At 42.6% G+C, this 22,266-nt stretch overlaps 2 protein-coding genes across 3 annotated transcripts; one reads left to right on the top strand and one right to left on the bottom strand.

Annotated features, from left to right (window-relative positions):
* On the top strand, positions 1-14,276 carry LOC118121549 (regulator of nonsense transcripts 1). Of its 2 annotated transcripts, none has more exons than XM_035177519.2 (24): positions 1-393; positions 768-910; positions 2,286-2,375; positions 2,860-3,027; positions 3,796-3,976; positions 4,166-4,327; positions 4,563-4,647; positions 4,948-5,046; positions 5,171-5,279; positions 5,444-5,603; positions 5,725-5,843; positions 5,969-6,133; positions 6,506-6,620; positions 6,813-6,956; positions 7,294-7,507; positions 7,654-7,771; positions 8,400-8,556; positions 8,780-8,922; positions 9,326-9,500; positions 9,895-9,976; positions 10,092-10,253; positions 10,374-10,594; positions 11,003-11,125; positions 11,389-14,276. In XM_035177519.2, exons 1-23 carry the CDS (start codon positions 223-225, stop codon positions 11,120-11,122), a joined length of 3,303 nt encoding a protein of 1,100 aa, XP_035033410.1. In that variant the 5' UTR covers positions 1-222; the 3' UTR covers positions 11,123-11,125; positions 11,389-14,276. The 2 variants fall into 2 exon arrangements, with proteins under 2 accessions (XP_035033410.1, XP_035033409.1); XM_035177518.2 differs by having other exon boundaries at positions 4,563-4,650.
* Positions 14,277-20,478, bottom strand: ddx49 (DEAD (Asp-Glu-Ala-Asp) box polypeptide 49). Its single transcript, XM_035177520.2, has 13 exons — positions 20,210-20,478; positions 19,213-19,336; positions 19,033-19,118; positions 18,644-18,765; positions 18,365-18,552; positions 17,181-17,321; positions 16,927-17,002; positions 16,406-16,482; positions 16,160-16,257; positions 15,985-16,059; positions 15,417-15,505; positions 15,227-15,298; positions 14,277-14,550 (listed from the first exon to the last, which is right to left on the bottom strand). The coding sequence occupies exons 1-13, from the start codon at positions 20,322-20,324 to the stop codon at positions 14,374-14,376; spliced, it is 1,440 nt and encodes a 479-aa protein (XP_035033411.1). The 5' UTR covers positions 20,325-20,478; the 3' UTR covers positions 14,277-14,373.
* Between the last annotated feature and the right edge of the window lie 1,788 nt (positions 20,479-22,266).

The raw sequence follows: 22,266 nt of genomic DNA, 5'->3' as shown, positions 1-22,266 counted from the left end.
TCTGGTCCACAGTTACGTCACACGTCGGGACGGTCTGTGACGGAGCCGCCGGATCAGTCGAGCTTCTCATCGGTTCCGCTTGTTGTCCGGGTTCAAACTCAGACCCTCGGCCCAGACCTCGGTCTCCCGGGCGTCGCTTACGAACACAACACCGCGAGGACTAAGTTCATCCACGGGCGAACTACCGGAAGTCGTTGAGTGAAGCGAAAGTGTAGAGTCGAGATGAGCGTGGAGGCGTACGGGCCGAGCTCCCAGACCCTCACCTTCTTGGACACCGAGGAAGCGGAGCTGCTCGGAGCGGACACCCAGGGCTCCGAGTACGATTTCACCGACTTCACGCTACCCAGCCAGACGCAGACCCAAGGCCAGACCCAGAGCCAGCTGGACGGCCAGGTGCGGGGCTTTTATTTTCACGCGAAGACGCGACAAAACCGCGGTGTACTGACGTTAGCCGCGGCTAGCTCATCCGCCACCCCGCTATTATTGGAGGTTAGCAGCTAACGGCTAACTGTTAGCTTGCCGCTAGCTAGAAACCCTCGTTAACTAATCTCGTAAAGTGACATCCGGTGGGTTTTTGTTGGGTTTGTTTCGACCCGCTCGGTTTTGGCGGGTTCTAACTTCGTCAACAAAATCCAAGCGTCGAGAGAACTCACAACACGTCAGCTCACATTTAACTCAACTGGCTTTTTCCGCGCTTCCTAGCGGCTAGCTGCTAATCGTTAGCATCGGGTGAGTTTTCTTTTGGTAAAGCTTGTGCTGTGCTGCAGGTCAATGGTCCTGATGAGGCTCTCCTGAACGGTGGAGTGGAGGACTCCGTGGCCAAAGCCAGTCAGCTGCTGACCGAGCTCAACTTCGAGGAGGATGAGGAGGACACGTACTACACCAAAGACCTGCCCGTGCACGCATGCAGGTAGAGGAGCCGCACCATGCCGGGACCTCAGTGTCCTGTTTACCCCCGAAGACACCATTTAATGTTCACTTTGTGTTGAAACTGCTGAAGACAGGCGGTGGTTCGACTGTGGTTCGACTGTACGATCTAGTCTGTAGTCTGTGCTGCATTTGACCCGAATGGGATCATACAGATGTGTCTGTTATGTAGCCTAGCCTCGATTTCAAGTTGTATTTGTCATATGCAGTTAGCACAGGCTCGACAGTACAATGGAAGGTGTTGGACAAGAAGAACCCGGTCAGCTCAGCAGTGCAATCCTTATATTAAAGTTAAAGCCAGGTAGAAAGAACTGACTAAAATAAATACAAAAAGTCATATATAATACAAAACTAAAACTATATACATTCAAAGGTGCAGTGGGACATTCGTTGCAAATGAAACTTTAACTATGTGGAGTGTGAGAATAGTTAATGCACGTGTGTGTGTTCATCCGTTGTTTCACATTTTTCCAAATAAAGTGCAAACGGGCAGGGAAACAGATGTGCAGAGGGTTGTTAGTCATGAGTTTAGGAGCCTAGTCCCTCACGAACCTAGAACCTCATGTCATTCATATAAATGAAGTCGACAAAATCGTTAAAAAAAACTCGTGTCCTTTTTATAACCACAGAAGTCTACAGCACCTCCAAGTCAGTAAATTTGAATCAACACCACACCACACAAATTGGACAGTATATCAGTCAGGGTGGGTTTATTTGCAGAACTGTTGAATTAATATTACCTAGTTGCACCTACGAAACTGAGTTAAGATTACTGAGGAAATGGTCTCACTGCTCTTTTTTTTAGATGATTGCACGGTAATGTTATATTACTTATTTTCTCTGTGGCTCTTGTGGTTCAGTGATCACTAACAGTTCCCTGCAGTTCTCATTCAGATCTTTCCATACATCACTAACTAAGCAAATGTTTGAACAGACAGCTATCATGGGGACTCAAGCCCTCACATCTGAGAAGCTGATAACATTGCATTTTTTGCATTTTTGCTGTAAATAAATGGCTACAGTGAGTAATATATTATCAATATAGTCAACAATGTAATCACTTAAATGACAACTTGTTGCATCTCTTCTAGATATGCAGTAATAAACAAATGTGGAAAATTGTCAATGTTGCTTTTGCATAAAAATGATGACGACACCAAGAAATTTGCAGGGTAAAAGTATTTATAGAAAAATGGTAATGATTTGAAAATGTTATTGTTAAACTTTACGTGTAAGATACAGTCTGCTCTCCCCTCTGACACTAATCCAGCCTGTTGTCCGTCTGGCATCACCTCACTTGGCAGAATGTTAATTTAATATTGCAGTAATTCACATGCGTTTTTGATGGTATTTTTCAGCTACTGTGGTATCCATGATCCAGCATGTGTGGTGTACTGCAACACCAGCAAGAAGTGGTTCTGTAATGGACGTGGCAACACATCTGGCAGGTGTGTAATGAACTCCTCATCTGACAGTATTTCGATAGACCGGAATAACAAACATTGCAATAACTTTTTGTCTCTAGTAAAAATTTGGACTGTACGTTTGTAATTAAATGTTTTAAGTTTCGCCCACATCACAATCAGCCAGCTGTGAATGCTCAGATGATGTTGAATGGGTATAAAGAGAGCTCTGCATGATGTAGTTTAAACAAGACTTTTCATTGTATTTTCATTGGTAAGGAGCCGTGTTTAACTAACCAAGTTTATTTCCTGTCAGCTGTTGACATTTTCGATACACTAACCCATTTGTTTAAAAACTGTAAAATGATCCTCGGTGTCTGTCCTGTCTTTGTACTGTAAGTCAACACACTACATAAACTGTCAATTGATTTCTGCTGCAGTGCTGCCACAACAAGTGTCATTGAGTGTGATTTTCTTTTTCTTTTTCTTCTTTTTCTTAATCATCTGACTCCTGTTCTCTTACTTCCAGCCACATTGTGAACCACTTGGTGAGAGCCAAATGCAAAGAGGTGACTCTGCATAAAGATGGGCCACTGGGAGAGACGGTGCTGGAGTGTTACAACTGCGGCTGTCGAAATGTCTTCCTGCTGGGCTTCATCCCGGCCAAAGCTGATTCCGTGGTGGTGTTACTCTGCAGGTAGGTGCTGGCCGGGCAGTATGTTTTAACAGTGACAGTTCAGTTACCAATGCCCTCAAATTCAGTATCTGTTGGTCAAACAGGTTCCTTGTGGACAACTTTGAACCTCTTATCATAAGTTACTCTGAATCATCAACTGAAAGCGAAACATGCAAATTCTTTGCATCCTGAGGCTCCAGTAACTGACGCAGTCCCTCTGAAATGCCTGAATAGTCAGTCAGATGATAAAAGTAGCTACCTTATAAATGTTTATGGCTGCAAAACGAAATTGCCTGGTCAGAATTAGAGAATAGAAACTAAAACATTTTTCTGAAGGCAAGAAAGTTAAAAGCCCATTTCCAGAACTAGCTGTGCAGTACATTATTCCAATTAAAATGAGATAAAACACAACCAAATCAGTAATATGAAAACCAGAACATGGTTGATAAGAAAACCTGAAATTTGAACTCGAAATCTATATTACCGAGCAGACAATGTTGCGATTGAGAAACAAATTGTCGGTGCTCTTGTAAAAATGTAAGTTTCCAAAAAAACTTGTAGTTGGTACTGTTCTACATTTTGTTACTTATCAGCCAACATGTTTGTCAACATGTCTTTGACAAGCTTGTAGGAAGAGGAAGTTGTACTGATTTATATCATGTTGTAACCCAAACTGTGACTGTACTCAAGGCAGGAAAAAATCCTCTGCCATAATCTGATTACTGCAAAAAACCCACACATAAATTGAATATAATCCAAGTTCTCTGTTTTTCTTACCATACCATGCAGGCAGCCCTGTGCTAGCCAGAGTAGCTTAAAAGACATCAACTGGGACAGCTCGCAGTGGCAACCACTGATCCAGGATCGTTGCTTTCTGTCCTGGCTGGTGAAGATCCCCTCGGAGCAGGAGCAGCTTCGGGCACGCCAGATCACCGCCCAGCAGATCAACAAGCTTGAGGAGCTCTGGAAGGTATGTGCCTGATGACTGAGCAGTGTCAACAGAAGTTTGAAAACTTAACTAGAGCTGGTTAAGGTTTGGTATCTACCTGTTGAATTCCATTTTTAAGAGGCATCTGCAAGTGAGAAAGGGAATCTTTTTGTGGATTTTAAATTGTGTGATGAAGTGAAGGGCTAGTAGTTACCTTTTCATTCCTCACAGGACAATCCCACCGCCACCTTGGAGGACTTGGAGAAACCGGGCGTGGATGAGGAACCCCAGCATGTGCTGCTGCGGTACGAGGACGCCTACCAGTACCAAAACATCTTTGGCCCGCTGGTCAAACTGGAGGCTGACTACGACAAGAAGCTTAAGGAGTCCCAGGTACTTAAAAGACCTCAAGAGATCCTGGAGATTCTAACTCACAGAATAGTGTTTATCATTGATTGTCCATGTCCTTTATTATTATTTTGTAATGCTGCATTTAAAAATGCTGCTTAAGTTGAGTTTTTTAAAAAATTTTTATTGTTTGCCCTCTCCAGGAATCTTGTCACAGTGATATTAAACATTTTACCTATTATTCATTTGTTGATAATATATTCCTATTTTTCTTTTGTAGACCCAAGACAATATAACAGTCAGGTGGGACCTGGGTCTGAATAAAAAGCGGATTGCCTATTTCACACTGCCCAAGACGGATTCAGGTGGTAATTCGCTGAGTTTGACTTCCTCCATGTGGTTCTGTGGTGCTGATAGAGCCCCTTCCCGTCCCTCTTCAGTTGTCAGAATTGCACGAAACCTCCCCTGACCCTGCATCTTTTGGTGGCATGTGTGCTTGGTTTTGTCCTTGCCTCTGTTTTTTGTAGTGGGGTTTTGTGCTGTTTTATAGGTTCACGGTATTGTATTGTTTGGTTTGAGAACATAGCTTATGCTCCTTAGTTTTTTTGGGGGGGGGGGTTGAGTAATTAAGGGCTTCTAACATGTGTCCTTTTTATCAATCCCAGATATGCGGCTGATGCAGGGTGATGAAATCTGCCTGCGATACAAAGGAGATCTGGCCCCGATGTGGAAAGGCATTGGTCATGTCATCAAAGTCCCTGACAGTATCCTTTATGCAGATTACAGCACATGCTCCATTACGTTAATGTAAAACATAACCATCTACCCCCACTTACTAGACATAATGTACAGATAATGCTGAACTTCCTTAACTGCCGGTTTTTAAAGACTATGGAGATGAAATTGCCATCGAGTTGCGGAGCAGCGTTGGAGCACCTGTGGAAATCCCCCACAACTTCCAAGTGGACTTTGTGTGGAAGTCAACTTCCTTTGACAGGTAGGCAAAACTCTTATACCCAAAGATGTGACTGGAACATTTAATTTTGATTTCTTTAGTCATAATATTATTCTACTTAACAGGAATATAGTATAATGCATATATAATACAAAGTTTCCTTGATGATATAAATAATTGTTAATAACTGACATTTGTTGCTGCAGGATGCAAAGCGCCCTGAAGACGTTTGCAGTGGATGAGACTTCTGTGTCTGGTTACATTTACCACAAACTGCTGGGCCATGAGGTGGAGGATGTCACCATCAAGTGCCAGCTGCCAAAGCGCTTCACTGCTCAGGGCTTGCCTGACCTCAATCACTCACAGGTCAGACCTCACTGACCAGATTCCCCTGTGATCAGGGGGATTCTTTCTCAAAATAGACATGTGTTTGCTTTGGCAACATCTGACCATAACAGTTTTTTTCTAAATTGCTCTACACATTCAGGTGTATGCTGTGAAGACGGTGCTGCAGAGGCCTCTCAGTCTAATTCAGGGTCCTCCCGGCACCGGAAAGACTGTCACCTCTGCCACTATTGTTTACCACCTGTCCCGACAGGGCAATGGGTAAGAGTTGTTATTGCGGTACTCTCAAAAAATATGTGATGTCATTATTTTTTTTTATCAAGTAACAGCATTTACTGTTCTTCTGCTAACTGTTTTTATGATGTATATGTTTGTGTGTCCTGTAGCCCAGTTCTGGTGTGTGCTCCCAGTAACATCGCTGTGGACCAGTTGACCGAGAAGATTGACAAGACTGGACTAAAGGTCGTCAGGCTGTGCGCCAAGAGCCGTGAGGCCATCGAGTCACCCGTGTCTTTTCTGGCTCTGCACAACCAGATCAGCAACATGGACAGGTCAGTGGAAATGTCCTCCACACACGAGACCTCTTTGTGAATTAGTTCATAATTAATTGTACGTCTAGGGAACTGGTGCTCAGTCAGAATAATATTTGATGTCTAATAGAGCTTCAGTCATGATAAATGTCAAATGTCTTTGCAAACAATTGCAACTGTATCCTGGGGGAAAAACTGAATCTAAAATAATTTACTTTTCTAAATTTAACTTGACGGCCTTGATCTTGAGCCATGACATGTTGCAAACATTTCTCTAAGCTTCCACCACCACATGATGCATGCATGCATTAAAATTATTTATTAATTAGATCACAGACTGGTAATATCGAACTAACATTTAACTACCCCCCTGATTCGTCTCTGCCTCCACAGTATGCCTGAGCTACAGAAGCTGCAACAGCTGAAGGATGAGACTGGTGAGCTGTCGTCTGCTGATGAGAAACGCTACAGGGCTTTGAAGCGCACCGCTGAGAGGGAGCTGCTCATGGTGAGGAGCATCTTCAAAGTGTCATACCAACATTCCAACTCAAAACTGTGAATGGGGTCAATCTACAAAACAGTCTGCTTTCAGACTTCTGGTGGAACAAATAGTTTTGACTAAGCATTCAAAATAATAAAGTAATCAAAAGATATCTTAATATTGAAAGTCTATAAACTGTCTTCCTTTCTTTTTGTCCAGAATGCTGATGTGATCTGCTGCACCTGTGTCGGGGCTGGAGACCCCCGCCTGGCCAAGATGCAGTTCCGCTCCATCCTGATTGATGAGAGCACCCAGGCCACCGAGCCGGAGTGTATGGTGCCCGTGGTGTTGGGAGCCAAGCAGGTACACGCCATGTTTGGCTTAAACAACTTATAATGTTGAGATGTCATCAGTATAATGTTTGGATCAAACTTCAAATTTGATTGATTGGCTCTATCAATAATATGATATGAATAATATTACAGGTGCATATTCATACACGTCTTTTGACATGATTTTAGTACTGTTTGACTAATCTGGATTTTAGCTTTTAAGACCCAAGAAAAGTTAAAATAATTGAATAATAATCTGTGTAAAATGATTTTACAGTTTTATAGATTGTTTTAGACTAATAATCTTTCCATGGTTAATAAGAAATGTTTCCTCTTAACCCACATGTTGCATTTTTTCCTCCTCACAGCTCATTCTGGTGGGCGACCACTGCCAGCTGGGTCCTGTAGTGATGTGTAAGAAGGCAGCTAAGGCAGGTCTGTCCCAGTCCTTGTTTGAGCGCTTGGTGGTTCTGGGCATCCGACCAATCCGCCTGCAGGTCCAGTACCGCATGCACCCTGCCCTCAGTGCCTTCCCTTCCAACATTTTCTACGAGGGCTCCCTGCAGAATGGCGTCACCGCAGGTTTGTCAAAGTTTAGCAGCTCATTATCTGGTTTAATGGAGGGACAAATTAATTTTCACTTTAGCTGGAACCTCACCAGGTAAATGAAATTCTACAAGCTCCTTAAAAGACTAAAACCATATTTAAAATATCCTTGCCTTTCGCAGCTGACCGCATTAAGAAGGGCTTCGACTTCCAGTGGCCACAGCCGGACAAGCCCATGTTCTTCTACGTGACTCAGGGCCAGGAGGAGATAGCCAGCTCTGGAACCTCCTACCTCAACAGGTAATATTCTTGCGTTACTTCATTCATACATAACATGCAAAGTGATTTTAATGCAATGACGGGGAAAGGGCTTGATGAAGCCTCCCTCTGTGTTCATTGCCTTGTTGGAAACAGTACAGTTTAGTTTGTAATATTTATATAGACCCAACACCACCTGATCACAAGATGATGATTGTTTTCATAATCACCGCTACATCCTCCCTCTTCTGTTTGAGGATTGCAAACACACTATGGGCTGTTCGCTCGCAGCATTCACACCCCGACCAGTAAGGCAGCCATAAACAGTTGCAGCAGTTACTTAAATGAGGAAGAAAGTCTTCCACTTGTCAGCCATGATCAACAGAAATGTCATGGACATAGACCTCATTGATGCAGGAATATACTTTACTCAAAGTGAGATTAAATTGGTCCCATTATTTTATTTATTTTCTTTAACCTTTGACAGTGCAGGGAAACTCATGACTAATTGCGTTCATTTATTTACAGCTTTATGAACTAGAAAATATCTTAAACCATATTGTGCAGGGTCTATAAAGTTGATTCAGAGCATACACGCTTTATGTCTTAAAACCACTATGAGTACTCCCATGAAGTTGTGAGGTAATTTTTTCCTGCTGGTGTTTTTAAGGACCGAGGCTGCCAATGTGGAGAAGATCACCACCAGGCTGCTGAAGGCTGGAGCCAAACCCGACCAAATCGGCATCATCACCCCATACGAGGGTCAGCGCTCTTACCTGGTCCAGTACATGCAGTTCAGTGGCTCCCTGCACACCAAACTCTATCAGGTACCACACAGATCTGAGAAGATGACTAAGTAATGTTTTGATTAAAAATTGTGTCAACTGAGCAAAAATGGTCTGAGTAGTGGTTGTTTTCCCTGAAAGCCTCACAGAAATTATAAAAGTTTATTAAAATTCAAATGGACGTAATTCTCCCTTAGTCGATGGAGCATTTACTGAAGTTGTCAGCATCACTCCTCATCCCCGTCCGTGTCATGTTCCTTTGCAGCAAGTGGAAATTGCCAGCGTGGACGCCTTCCAGGGCAGAGAGAAGGACTTCATCATTCTCTCCTGCGTCCGTGCCAATGAGCATCAGGGCATCGGCTTCCTGAATGACCCTCGTCGTCTCAACGTGGCGCTGACCAGAGCCAAGTAAGATCCTCAATAAAACTGTTAAAGCTGTTAAAGCTGGCACAGCACACAGTGCACTTGTTAGACCTTCATGTAGAAGCAAATTTAGGAGTAATGAAAATCAGATACGTACTCTTTTTGGCAACTAGTCTCTGTAAAGTTCACCTGACTAATTCTTTATGGTGACTTAAACACTCATATTATCCCCTTTGTAATAATCTTAATTGAAGTTAGACATGCCTACTCATATAATTTTGTTCATAGTAGGAGGAATCAGACTACTGGAATTTCAACACTCAAAAACTAGTGCCAGAGTAATTTGAATTCGATGCTGTCATCACACAAAATGGACTCAAAGTAGTTTCAACATTTGCCCCACAGTCTCTGATCAGCAGTCTTATGCTCGTGTGTGTTGTGAATGAAGGTATGGTGTGATCATTGTGGGGAACCCGAAGGCCCTCTCCAAGCAGCCGCTGTGGAACAACCTGCTGAACAACTACAAGGAGCAGAAGGTCCTGGTGGAGGGGCCCCTCAACAACCTGAGGGAGAGCCTCATGCAGTTCAGCAAGCCTCGCAAGCTGGTCAACACCATCAACCCTGTGAGTGGAACCAGCTGTGCAGATATTGTACTGTGGAAACGTACATCAGAAGACAAGATGGCAAACTGATTCTGACTAAGCTGTTAAGAAGTGTTACTGTTTTCTTTTCTTTAAAAAGATTTAAACAATAAATTCACTCTGAATATTTGCGGTTTTTCAGTCCCCTAGATGGCAAATTCAACATCTTCAGGCTTTAGACCACTAGCCAGAAAATACCTGATATTTGGAGACACTAACTTTGGGTCTTTGACATTGTTATGTACATTTTTTTTATGCATTGAGATTTAACAGACCAAGTGTTTGATGGGGCAACAGTGACAATAATTGTTAGTTGTAGCCCCAAATCGGAGAAAGTTTGCAACTGTACTGAATGGAAGTATGTGGTGTTTTCCAGGGTGGGCGTTTTATGAGCACTGCGATGTATGATGCCCGAGAGGCCCTCATCCCTGGCTCCGCCTACGACCGCAGCAATGCTGGTATGGACTATTTATTTTTCAGTACATTGTGGTGTGACACAAGACAATAACTTAATTCAAACTCTGTTACCTACTGTGTATTTACATGAGCCATGTTATATGCGTTTTCTTTCAGCCGGACGTCCGTCCATGTACTTTCAAACTCATGACCAGATCGGGATGATTGGGGCCGGCCCCGGTCACATGGCCGCCCTGAATATCCCCATACCCTTCAACCTGGTGATGCCTCCTATGCCTCCACCCAGCTACTTGGGTCAGACCAACGGCCCCGCTGCAGGTAGAACCGCACTGAAATAAAACAGTGGCTGAAAGTGTGGAAACTCGGGTCCACATCTTAAAAGGGGAATAATGAATAATGTTGGTTACCTTGTCTGTTTTATTTTTTTCCCTCATCAAGGTCGTGGGGCTATGAAGGGTAAGCCTGGGCGTGGCGGGCGGCAGAGGGTCCGTGGCTCTGGGAACCAGGGCACCGGTCAGGGTAATGGACCAAACAGCCAGGTCAGCCAGGATGGGGCCTCCCAGTCCTTCTCCCAGGGGCCACTGACACAAGGCTACATATCCATGAGCCAGCCCTCTCAGATGAGCCAGCCTGGCCTTTCCCAGCCAGAGCTCTCCCAGGTAACACATCCATGCTTAAGATTTGTTCATGATTAGTATACTATATACTATATTCTACTATATTTTCATTAGTTATCAGTTGTTTTTTTTTAAATACAGATAATGGTAAGTTGTCCCTTTTTGTAGTCCTTAAAATACTTTATCTCACTAGTGAAACTATTGTTGAAATTCCTTTGCAGCAGACAGAGGCAGGAAGTAACATATTAACTCTGCTGCGGAAATCACATGATCATGTTTACAGCACCCCCGACACAGTCGTCAGCTCTTATCACAAACACACTTCACATCTTTATTGGAGTTTAGTGCATGTCTGACAGAATCTTATGGGAAAGGTTTGCATTAGAATTGAAGGAGTCCTGAGTTTGAAGTGGTCTGCTCTAATATTGTTGCTGTCCTCTTGTTCTTCAGGATAGCTACCTGGGAGATGAGTTCAAGTCCCAAATTGACGTGGCTCTGTCCCAGGACTCAACTTACCAGGGTGAACGTGCGTATCAGCATGGCGGAGTGACTGGACTGTCACAGTATTAAAGTGTAAGTGTATTCAGGTTTCTTCAAGGGTAATCAGGATTTCATTGTGATGTTCTTGCTGGAAGAAACTTTTTTGTTTATTGACAAAACACTCACCAGGTCACAAAAGCCTTTATAATGCTCATTATGAACCTTAAATGATCGACAGAGATAAAACATCACTTTTCAAAAGCTTAGCTCGGTAAACTTCTCGCAGCTGTTGTGACTTTTTAATTCTCTATTTCTCTTTGGACAAAAACTAATGAACCCTGCGTTGTGTTTTGCAGGATGCTTGAAGAAGGGAGCTAGGCTTGAGCTGAGCTTAGTTCATCAGCTTTTTAATCTGGGAAATAATAAAAACATAAAATGGATACCTGTTTTCCTCTGCTACAACCGAAGCACCACCGAGTGAAAGCGACGGGATAGCGAAACCAAACCAATGACCAGCGAGAGAAGTAAGAGGGTAGAAGAAGAGGGCTCGAACAGATGGGCAGGGAGATGGCAAGAGAGGCCGAGTGAACAAGCGAGAGGCAGGGACCGATGCCCGTGCGTAGTGAAGGAGGGAAGTCGAGAAGATGGGGGCGTGTGGTCGAGCTGCCGAGGGAAACGGGAGACATCCTGACGGTCTCTCGTGGGAATCCAAATGAGGCTCAACTCCTAAACAAAATAACCCACCCAACCCCCTGCACCTCACTGTCTCCAGGAGAGAACGGAGAAGTTCTTACAGTCATCTTCAGAGGAGGACCCAAGTCCTCCCACCTGAACCTGAAGAACAAGTTCTCCAAACCTGGACCGACATGGTTGCAGAAAGCCTTCAAACAGGCAACACACATCCCCATCCTAAGAGTCGGTTGGTTGCTCAACCTGTACGATGTCCCAGACTATTTTAAATTAGGTTTCTCACGGGAGGAGAGCGGCACCAACAGTCATCTACTGGGCCCAAGAACCTCAGCAGCCTCAAAGAAGCAGCGGTCGACGCCCTCTTGGAGAGGAAATACAAACACGGTTTCTGTGCTTGATATTGAGGAGGCTTGAATTGAAATACCTTCCATATGCCTTGAGAACCACCGGTTCAGTCACAAGGTCTTTCATGGGGTGGTTTCGACCACACGCCAGTGGTGGAGCGACGCAGGGATTTCAGACTTTTTGTTTTTTCAAGGCATGAGGCGCGAATCCCTCCGATATCGCGATCATCATGGGACAGTTTTCTTCTCTGAAGTACCTTTCTTATCACAGAGCACAAAATTGCAAAAAAGTCATAGAAACTATCAGACATGACCAGCATTGAATATTCAGCTCAGTGTCATTTGATGTTTCAGCGAAGGCTTTTTCCTTATTTTAATCTTTTGAACGCAGGGGTTGTTGATGTCCGGCTGTGCTTCGTGACCAGATGTCTTCTTTTAAACAATCTGTGTACGCTTAGATCGGCAAATGCTTGAGCGCTTTGCATCGAGTGACTCCTCAGGGGATTGTGGACTGACCACACTCATCACGCAAATCCCTGCTCGAGGTAAAAGAAACCAAACAAGAAACCAGGGGCGAGAGGAGGAGGAGGAGGAGGAGGAGGATAGTAGTGGAGGCCGTGGCAATCAATCCACCACAGGTAAGGAGTAGAAAAGGAAGGTGGCTGAGGAAGAGGAGGATGAGAGTATCCACATCTGGAAAACAAGTTCAGGTCACTGAGGGTTAAACCGTTGAACACATGTGGTTTGAGGACTTTATAGGCCCAACAGATGACCACAGATTTGACCCAGTGTCCTTTCACACGGCATTTTGATTTTGTGAATGTTCACCGGCTGCACAGCCACACTGACGGTCACGTGACCCTGCCACACAAAGCACGCTGCATGAGCAGCGACCCAAATCTGCAAATTTATACTTTGTCATGAGTTGACAAATTCAGACTTTATAAATGAAAACTGAACCTCAAATACACCCTGTAATAAAAACAAATCATCTTAATCTGGATTCTTTGTGTGGATTAAAAAGACACTTTATCCCAGTCACATAGTGGAGAGGCCATTCAGCACTGACGAGACGGCGGCAAAGAGATAAATGAAGTGAATGAAAAACCTGACTCAGTGCCTAGAACCAATCACCTTCAGATAAACAGCTGCAGCACAAGCATGAATGTAGTTAAAATCACTAACAACTACCAGCATTTAATAAATAAAAAAATAACCTTCCAGACACGAGAGTGCTGAGGAAAACCCACAGAAAAGGACTCAGTATATTTTATTTTTCTAATAAAAACAGATGAGGTCAGTGAGTTGTACAGCTGGGTTGTGTTAAGGATGGGCTGAAGAAAAGAAGAAGAAAGCCACCTTCCTTCTCTGTGGAGTCAAAGCAAATGGAGGCTGGTACAGTTTCTTTTGTGGACTTTTGAGTTGTGCAAAGCTGTTTTGCTCATGTTTTCCTTGTAGAGTTTCTCTCCAGATTTATGTGGATCCTATAAAAAAAACAAAAAAAACCCTCCCCCGATTTCATCCAAACTTTGCTTTTGTCAGATGATTTGCTGCTTTGTGCCGCGTCATGTCGTTCGGGTGTAATTTAGCCATGTTTGTGTACTTTTTACTAAAATCTGTTTTTTGTAGCACCCTGCAGACACCGGGAACGAGGCTGTTTTCCTTTCCTTAGTTTTGTATCTTCTCCTCGAACTGTCCGAGGACTTGTAGTTTTGTAACTCCTCCAGGGACTACGCTTTTTCTGAATCTGAACACAGAATGTATTCCACTGTTGTTTCTCACCTGCTTCTCATCTCCACGGACATGTGACAATCATTCTGCGAGTAGACGTCGCCATGTTTAATTGACGTAGAGGTAGTTGTTTGTACGAGTCTTTTTCCGTTTGTGCGATGAATTAGTTTCACACGTCAACTCCTAACATGTTATAGCTTTAAAAACCTGCTGCCACCATTTTTATTGCTATTTTTTTCCTCCTTCCATCTGAGCCGCAACACGTGCAGTGATTATTGAAGAAGTGTCTCAGTTGTAGTTAGTTATGAAACATTTTGCATCCAACCCCGTGATTCTCTACATCCACAGAGATGACATGAATGGTCTCAATGTGATGTAAATACCTGTTTGTTTGAAACGATGAATCTTATTTGCAGTGACGTTTCATCACAACATGGTGATTCCCTTGTTAAAGTAAACTAATAAAAGCTGTCAAGCAATTGTTTTCACGGTATGAATTTATTTGCATGTGCTGACAAATAGGAAAATATTACAGATATTATACAATAAAACGAGATGTACACGAGTCAGCTGTTTTCACGCTGTTGCCTGTGGAGCTTTTTTTTTTTCAGTGTGTTTTGTCTTTGTCAGTTTCTTTTTCAGGTGTCCATGTTTCTGTCTCTGGATGCTCTCCTGGATTTTCTGTTTGAACCTCCTCTTCTGTGTCCTGATCTTCTCCAGCTCGGCCTTCCTCTTGGCCTCCATGTCTGGATCCTGGGACGGAAGGACGATCACAAATTAGCAACAGGACATTTGGAAACGTTCTTATTTAAACTGTTTCCAAACTGCATGACACCATCTCAAATCAGAGTTTGTCGTAGGGATTTTTTCCCGATTAAGAAAAATGTTCTATCACGTTTTTGTTTCCTGGAAAGAACTGATTTGTAAATTATTAGAGGGACAGAAAGTTCTTAAAGTTTATAAACTTTCACCCGTGTCTGATGGTAAAGTAGGATTATGCAGAAACTCAAAATGAATCCATTAAACGATGGTGCGGATTAAGGAGCAGATCACTTTTTTATATTTCTACAATAAGAACGAGACAATCGTGAAGATAGCTCTTCCTTGGCTGAGGTATATGCTCTACAGTCATTAACTGTTTGCCTGTGGACTAATTTTACATATTTAGCAGCGGTTTGTGCTCTGATGAGACTAAAAGGTAACTATCTCCAGCTTCTCTACAATTAAAACCACATGACATGGCTCTTTCCACACACTTTAACATAAGTTTCCAGTTACATATGAGTTCCTCTCTAGGAAATCACAGGAAACTATCAAACATGTAGAATAAACTGAACTTGAAGCTTGTGATTATTCACCTTGATAGTGTTTGTTAAATGTGCCAAAAACAAACGTTTTAGTGGTTGATTGTAAATATGAAGGAACTTACCTTCCCCTCCAGGATCAGCTGTTTCCGCTTATTGATCTCCTTTTTCTCATCAAAGTCGGATGTCTCCAGTTTCTACAAATCAGAAAAGGAGATTAACATCGGAAAAATATAAATATACATGGCTGGAGATTCAGTAATTATCCTGAATACTGGAAACATTCAGCAATGAGAGGAAAAGAGGCGTCCGTACTATTTCACAGCGTCGCCTGGTCACATTGACCTGGGTGAGGATCTGCAGGACTTCCTTCTCCTCCACAGGGTACTCCTTCAGCTTTGTATCTGCAGAAACAAGAGTTTGGGTACATCAAAAAAAAAATGTATGCATGCACGCTGGACATTGGCTTCACATGTGGCCTGGAACATTATCTCGTGACATCACGTCTTAAACATTTTTCCATTGATTTGTGATAAATTCAGGAAAGTATCATTCTTATCATTTGAACCTTTTCTATCAAAGTAATTAATACAAATGTAATATATCATACTGTAATATTATAAATTCTATACAACTTCACATGGGTATCACTGTCTTGGAATGTCCTGTCCATAACCATTAATAACAAAATGCAATCTGATCATTTCTAACCTGCGTGATTAATTTGCTACTTGCTTCATTTCAAGTAAACCAGTTGTTTACCCTGCAGCCACCAACACCTACAGTTATCAGGCCGAGCTCTAAAGACACAGGTGATGGATCTGAGTCTATGAAACCAGAGGCAGGAGGGAAACATGTTCCTGTGAATCGGATTGTGACTTACGGTTCTGCTCTTCGATGGCGTTGACGAGGTGGATGTCATACTGTGTCACCAGAGTGATGGACACTCCGTTCCTGCCTGCAGAGGAAGAAAACCTGGTCAGGATTGAGCTGCATTTGTTTAAGACGTATATCCATAGACGACGCTGGAGGATCAGTGTTGGACTTGTTAACCGTACCTGCTCTTGCTGTTCGCCCGACTCTGTGGATGTAGGTCTTGGGAAGGCCGGGGGTGTTGTGGTTAATGACGACCTGGACAGTTGGAATATCCAAACCCCTGTGGGACAGAAATAAGCGAGGATGTCAAACAACGGGATCACGCCTGTCTACAGCTGCCTGTACGAATGCTCTCAGGCTTCCTTCAGTGGAGAATCTGTTTAAGACTGTGTGGAGTCGAGATGCTGCAGCTCAGCAAAGCTTCTTACCTGGAAGCCACATCTGTCGCAATCAGGATTTTGTAGACGCTGGCCTTGAACTTGGCGAGGTTTGCAAAACGTTGTTTCTGGAGGAGATAAAGAGCTGTCGTTTGTTCTGCAGGCCCATTCATCTGGTTTAAAGAGCTTCCATGAACTAATCCCTTACACTTGCATTGTTTCTGTATTATCACCAGGGCTCTGTGCTCCTTTCTCATTTCTGTCTTTGCGTCTTTAATTGGACTAATTAGTTTTCCACATACAGCAGGAGCTTGTCCAGCAGCTGTGTAACGACTGGTGATAAAGGAAACATCGCTGTGTTGGAGGAAATCTCCGTTATCAGCGTTCCTTCAAACAAAGCAAACTTTAACTCTTTGTAAGTGCAAACTTAACTCGGCTCCTCTTCAGCTTTTATTCTTCCAAAGTGAAGGTGTTTCCCTCATAACCATATAAACATCCTCCAGCAGACATTCATTACTTCAAAGGTACTGAAGGATGATGTGAGAGAAACAGTGTTTGAGATGAAGTCTCACCTGCTTCATCATGGAGTGCAGGGAGATCGTTGGAAAGTGAAATTCCCGCAGCATCATGGTGAGGATTTGGCAATTCCTGAGGAAAAAAATTAATAAGAACACACCAATCATCTTGTGAGACAAATATACTTTTATATATGTATGCTTTTATATGTATTAACAACATAGTGGCAGACTCTCTAAGAAAATTATCATATTTAAAGAGCCTCCATTAGAAACTCTATGAGCCTCTGAATCAGATCCGGGCATCGTACTTGCACGTGTTGGTGAAGACGATGATGGACCAGTCGTCGTGCTCGTCAGTGAACGTCTGGATCAGGTGCACCAGGTAGGAGTCCTTCACCTTCTCTGCAGTGAGGATGAACCTCTGGTCCAGCTCCTCCACCGTCCGCGTCCTGTTAACAACAAACAAGACGATTCACTCGTTCATGTGCATTCTGGTTTAAGGTCCAGATTTATTTAAAGTATAGAAATCACAGACTGTATACAGGGGGAATGATGAATATTAAAATGCTTTGCCAGTAATACTAATGACCAAACTGAGATGATTCTGTGAAAATCTGAAAACACGGATAAAAACAGCGTCTGTGACATCGTCATGTTCAGCCTGATGAAAACTGCTCAAATTACAGTTTGGATTTAACAACACAAAGAAAATTCCTCTCAGCCATGTAAGACCCTTTGACAGGAAAAGACAACACAAGTAATGAATGAACAGGAGAGAACTTTTACCACAGTGAAGCTCAGTCAAGTTCAAATTTAACGACCACACTGGGGGTGGATCCAGGATTTTTTTTTTTCTTCATTTCCATTGTGAGAAGGCGCTTTCTGATTTTTTCCTCCCCAGAGAATAATGTTAAACAATTTAAGAGGACTTTGTGCTATCTTAGTATTTTTTCATTATTATCTTTTTTCTAAAAAAAACTGCAGTGTAATCCTCGTGTATTAATGGGTTAATGGTGGATTGACTCTTTCCTGGTGAAACTGGCGCTGCTGTAGATTAAACGCTCATTAAAGTTTCCATTCCATAACTTTCCAAATATCCGTGCTCGTTTGAACTCTGCAAATCATGTGAACAGAAATTCATCCAGGGGAAACCTGGATCAACCACACGTAACATTTAGCTCCAGTTATTTGAACAACTCTTGGGCATCCAAAGGCATTTGTGCATAAAATGCTGTTCAATCTTTAGTTACGCCTCAGATCAGATTCAGCTTCCACACTGCTGCTCCTGTTTCATTAATAACTCACACGATTTCAGGCAAATAATGCATCTGAAATGAGGCGAAAACACTCAGTCTGACCCTGACTGCTTTTTAAGATATTTACAAATACAAGTTTAGTACTCTGCACAAAGAGGACTTCATTTCCCCTTCTTTTCAATGGCTGACATGGCTAAATAATCCTGTCACCAGCCTGAGAGCAGCAGGTTTCTTACTCTGATGTGCTCTCCCAGAAGTACGGTCTGTTCATGGCGATGCCCTTCAGCTCCTGCAATGTGTCAGTGAGCGTGGCGCTGAACAGCAGCGTCTGACGTTTGGCCGGTAAAATCCCCAGGATCACCTCCAGGTCTTTGGTGAAGTCAGTGCAGCCCTGTTCTAACAGCCGGTCCGCCTCATCCATAATCTGAAACACAACGTTGCAACATTGGTCTTCTTGGTATAAACATTTAAAATCTGAATATACAAGTGAAAGCGGAAAAAACTCCTGAACCCACCAAGAACTGGATCTTGCTCATGCTGAAGGTGTTGGAGCTGCGGATGTGATCAGCCAGTCGACCCGGCGTCGCTACGACCACGTGCGGCTTGTCGGACAGCTCCAGGGCCTGGGCCACCATGTCTGTGGTCAGCACACAGGACAGCTTTAGACAGATGCTGAACCCGAACCCAGAAGTTATGTCTGCCTTTACAGAGCAACATGACAAGAGGTCGGGCAACATGGGATCATATATATATATATATATATATATATATATATATATATATAAATTTCCCCATATATAGATTTCCTATATATATATATATATATATATATATATATATATATATATATATATATATATATAAATATATATATAAAATTCCGTGCAGTGACATGTGTACTTACCCATTCCTCCTACGACGATGCAGTCCTTAAGACCCAGAGGTTTCCCCAAGACTCGGAACTGCTCAGCGATCTGATAGGCCAGCTCCCTGCATGAAATCACATTTATTAGCTGGAGAAATGGGAGGGGACGTATTGTGAAATTGTCCCAATGGCATAAAGTTTAGCTGAAGTAGCACTGACCTGGTAGGAGTGAGCACCAGGCAGTAGATACCATATGGGTCCTCTGACAGTTTCTGCAGTACTGGGAGCACAAATGCAGCCGTCTTCCCACTGCCAGTCTTGGCGCAGCCCATACAGTCCCGACCTGTGTGTACAAATAATACAAATATCAAAACACCTTCATACACCAGCTCTGGGCTCAGTTCTACTTAAGTACATGCTCTGTTACTTCAATGAATATTTCCACCTCAAATGACCAAATTCTAAAACCAAACTCTGCTTGATTGAAGACCTTGAAGATCACTGGAAGGTCTTTCTGGTCCAATCAGCTCAGCTTTGATGCCTCAACTTTCTAACTTTGATTGTCAACCTCTGCTGAGTATTTGGATACTTCCTTGTCAAATCCTTACACTTTTGTGATTTGGCGTAATAGTTATGAATGAAAACTTTCATGTTGATCTGGTCACATGAGAAACCAGTGGAATTGAACTTTTATGAGTCACGGATCCTTATTCAGGGAGATATGAGCTGGGGATCGTTGCAACTTTGACTGGTCAGATCTCCCCAATATAGAGGAATTGTTTGGTCATCATTTGAGAAAGATCAGGTTGAGTGACATCACATCACTATTTACAGTGTTGATCAGGAGGAATAAGAAGCCTGGCCTCAGAAAACAAAAAAGCTCATATAAAATGATAGCAGATCATTTGGTATAACTCCTGAAAACAACACTGTTTGCTCACTTTAGAGAACTTCACATCCTCCTTCTCTGATACAGGCACGGAGCGTTAAATTGACAAATTCTTCAATGGAGTTTGGTTTCAGCGGTCAGGAGGATATTTACACTACATGTTTATAACCTGGTGATGTGTGTTTCACCTGAACATTTACCACAATCTGTATATAAGGTCTTAATATAAGGTCTTACCCACAGACTGTATATAAGGTCTCAATATAAGGTCTTAATATAAGGTGTTAATATAAGGTCTTAATATTAGGTCTTAATACAAGGTCTCACCCTGGAGGATGGGTGGCAGACAGTTTTCCTGCACCGGAGTGGGTTTGTTGATTCCCAGCTGGTGACACTGTTTAATGAGCCAGTCTGACAGTCCCAGCGACGAGAAGTCCGCCATGTCTGTTGTACCTCGTCCCCAACACCTCGGAGAAAACCTCTGTGAACAATGTTTGACAAGACAACAACGAGAAACTCTCTTTAAAGCATCCTCGTGTGCGGCATCAACAGTCGCTGCTTTATTACGTCATCAACGCGACGTCTCCGTCTTCTTCCGCAAGAGAGGGCAGCGTGGCGGGGCGCGCTGCTGCCCCCTGCTGGTCAAACAAATCCCTCATGTATAGTGATGACTAAAACAAGAAGTGATCCCAGCTCCTCCCCAGTGTTAATAACATTAACATTATAATAACATTTACATTATAATAACATTTACATTATAATCATCAATATATTGTAATTTCAATCCATTTTCAGGTCCAGAGGCAAATAATTATAATAATATTAATTAGCTGGAGACCCCTATTGACAACCCCACAGTGGTTGGATGTAACAAAGTACATTTTATATGTATCTGTACTTTACTTGATTAGATTAATTTTCAGATACTTTTCACTTCTACTTATCAGAAAATATCTCTACTCCACTACTTTTTTTTTTACAATGTGTTGTGTTGTATGCTCATATTGTTTTTAAAGATTTTTTTAAAAAGTAAAAGTACTTAAGTAATCAATAAAGATAAGATAAGGTAAGGTAAGGTAAGGTAAGATAAGATAAGATAAGATAAGATAAATATGAATGGAATAAAAACCACATAAATACAGTGTGAGAATATAATTACAGTCAATGGATTGCACATGAACTATTGTATTGCACAGACAGAATGAATATTGCACAGTTAAGAGAGTTAAACCAGAGCTTCAGTCTATAATGGTGCCTGTAGTTCTACTGGGAGCAGAGCTGCTTGTACAGTCTTACTGCTGCAGGAGGGAATGACCTGAGATACCTCTCCTTCAGACAGGGTGAATCAGTGCTGTGCTGGGGTCCTGCAGGGGGTGCGACTGGTTGTCCATCACAGATGACAGCTTCACCATCATCCTCCTCTGTCCCACCACCTCCACATAAACAGAGGAGAACTGGTTCATTGATCCAATCCCAGCGGTGAGGTAACGTTAGACTCCGCCTGCTGCAGCAGCAGCGCCCACTCATAATAAAACCATTCATTCATGTGACAATGCAAAGTGTAGCCTCATCTGCAGAGTTATTTATTAGCTTGACAGAGTGTTATGATTGTATCAAACAGAATATAGCTACAGTTCATGATGTAGTAGTTGCATTCGGGAATAATGTCTTAATTTAAGTATATTTAAAGGCAAGTACTTACTTTTACTCATGTAGAAAAGTTAATGTGGTACTTTTACTTTACTTCAATGCAATTTTTCTGTATTTATTTTTACATTTTACTTCAGTAAAATGCTCTGAACATTGTATTCTGCATTAAGAGATTTTATACCATGTGAGTACAGCACGAACTTCAATAAAGAAGCTATTAAATCAAAGGTCCCTCCACAAGACAGCGGCTCTGGGTGAGGTAACCATACAGGATCTTTAGGCTCTTGTCATTTTAAATTTAATTGAGATTAGAATCGAATTCTACATCTTCTCAAACACACTTTCAAAGAAACAAATGAACTCAGACTATCCGCTCACTGGGGCTTTTGGGAAACGTTCACACTTTGCCCAGTTGATAATCCAGCCTTGTTCAGAGCTAATAGGTCCCACGGTGTAATGTCAGACACCCGGATGAACACAACAATTCAGGTCTCTGCAGCAGGCTTCCTCTGAATCTGCTGATCTGGCTCTGTTTACTCCCGTTAGTCTATGAACAGATCTCACATCAAGTCGTGGAAACAAATGACCTTTCAGCTGTGATAGAGATGGTCTGATGTTCTGTCTCATTATGGAGAGATTGATGATGAAGAACGACAGTTGCAGATCAAAAAAAACACAAAAACAGATGTCACGATGTTCTCCGTGTGATTAATGAGCAACCACAAATCATACAT

The sequence above is a fragment of the Hippoglossus stenolepis genome, chromosome 14 (genome assembly GCF_022539355.2).
Source record: "Hippoglossus stenolepis isolate QCI-W04-F060 chromosome 14, HSTE1.2, whole genome shotgun sequence".
Classification (NCBI taxonomy): Eukaryota; Metazoa; Chordata; class Actinopteri; order Pleuronectiformes; family Pleuronectidae; genus Hippoglossus; species Hippoglossus stenolepis.
This window is presented reverse-complemented; position numbering and strand designations above follow the sequence as displayed.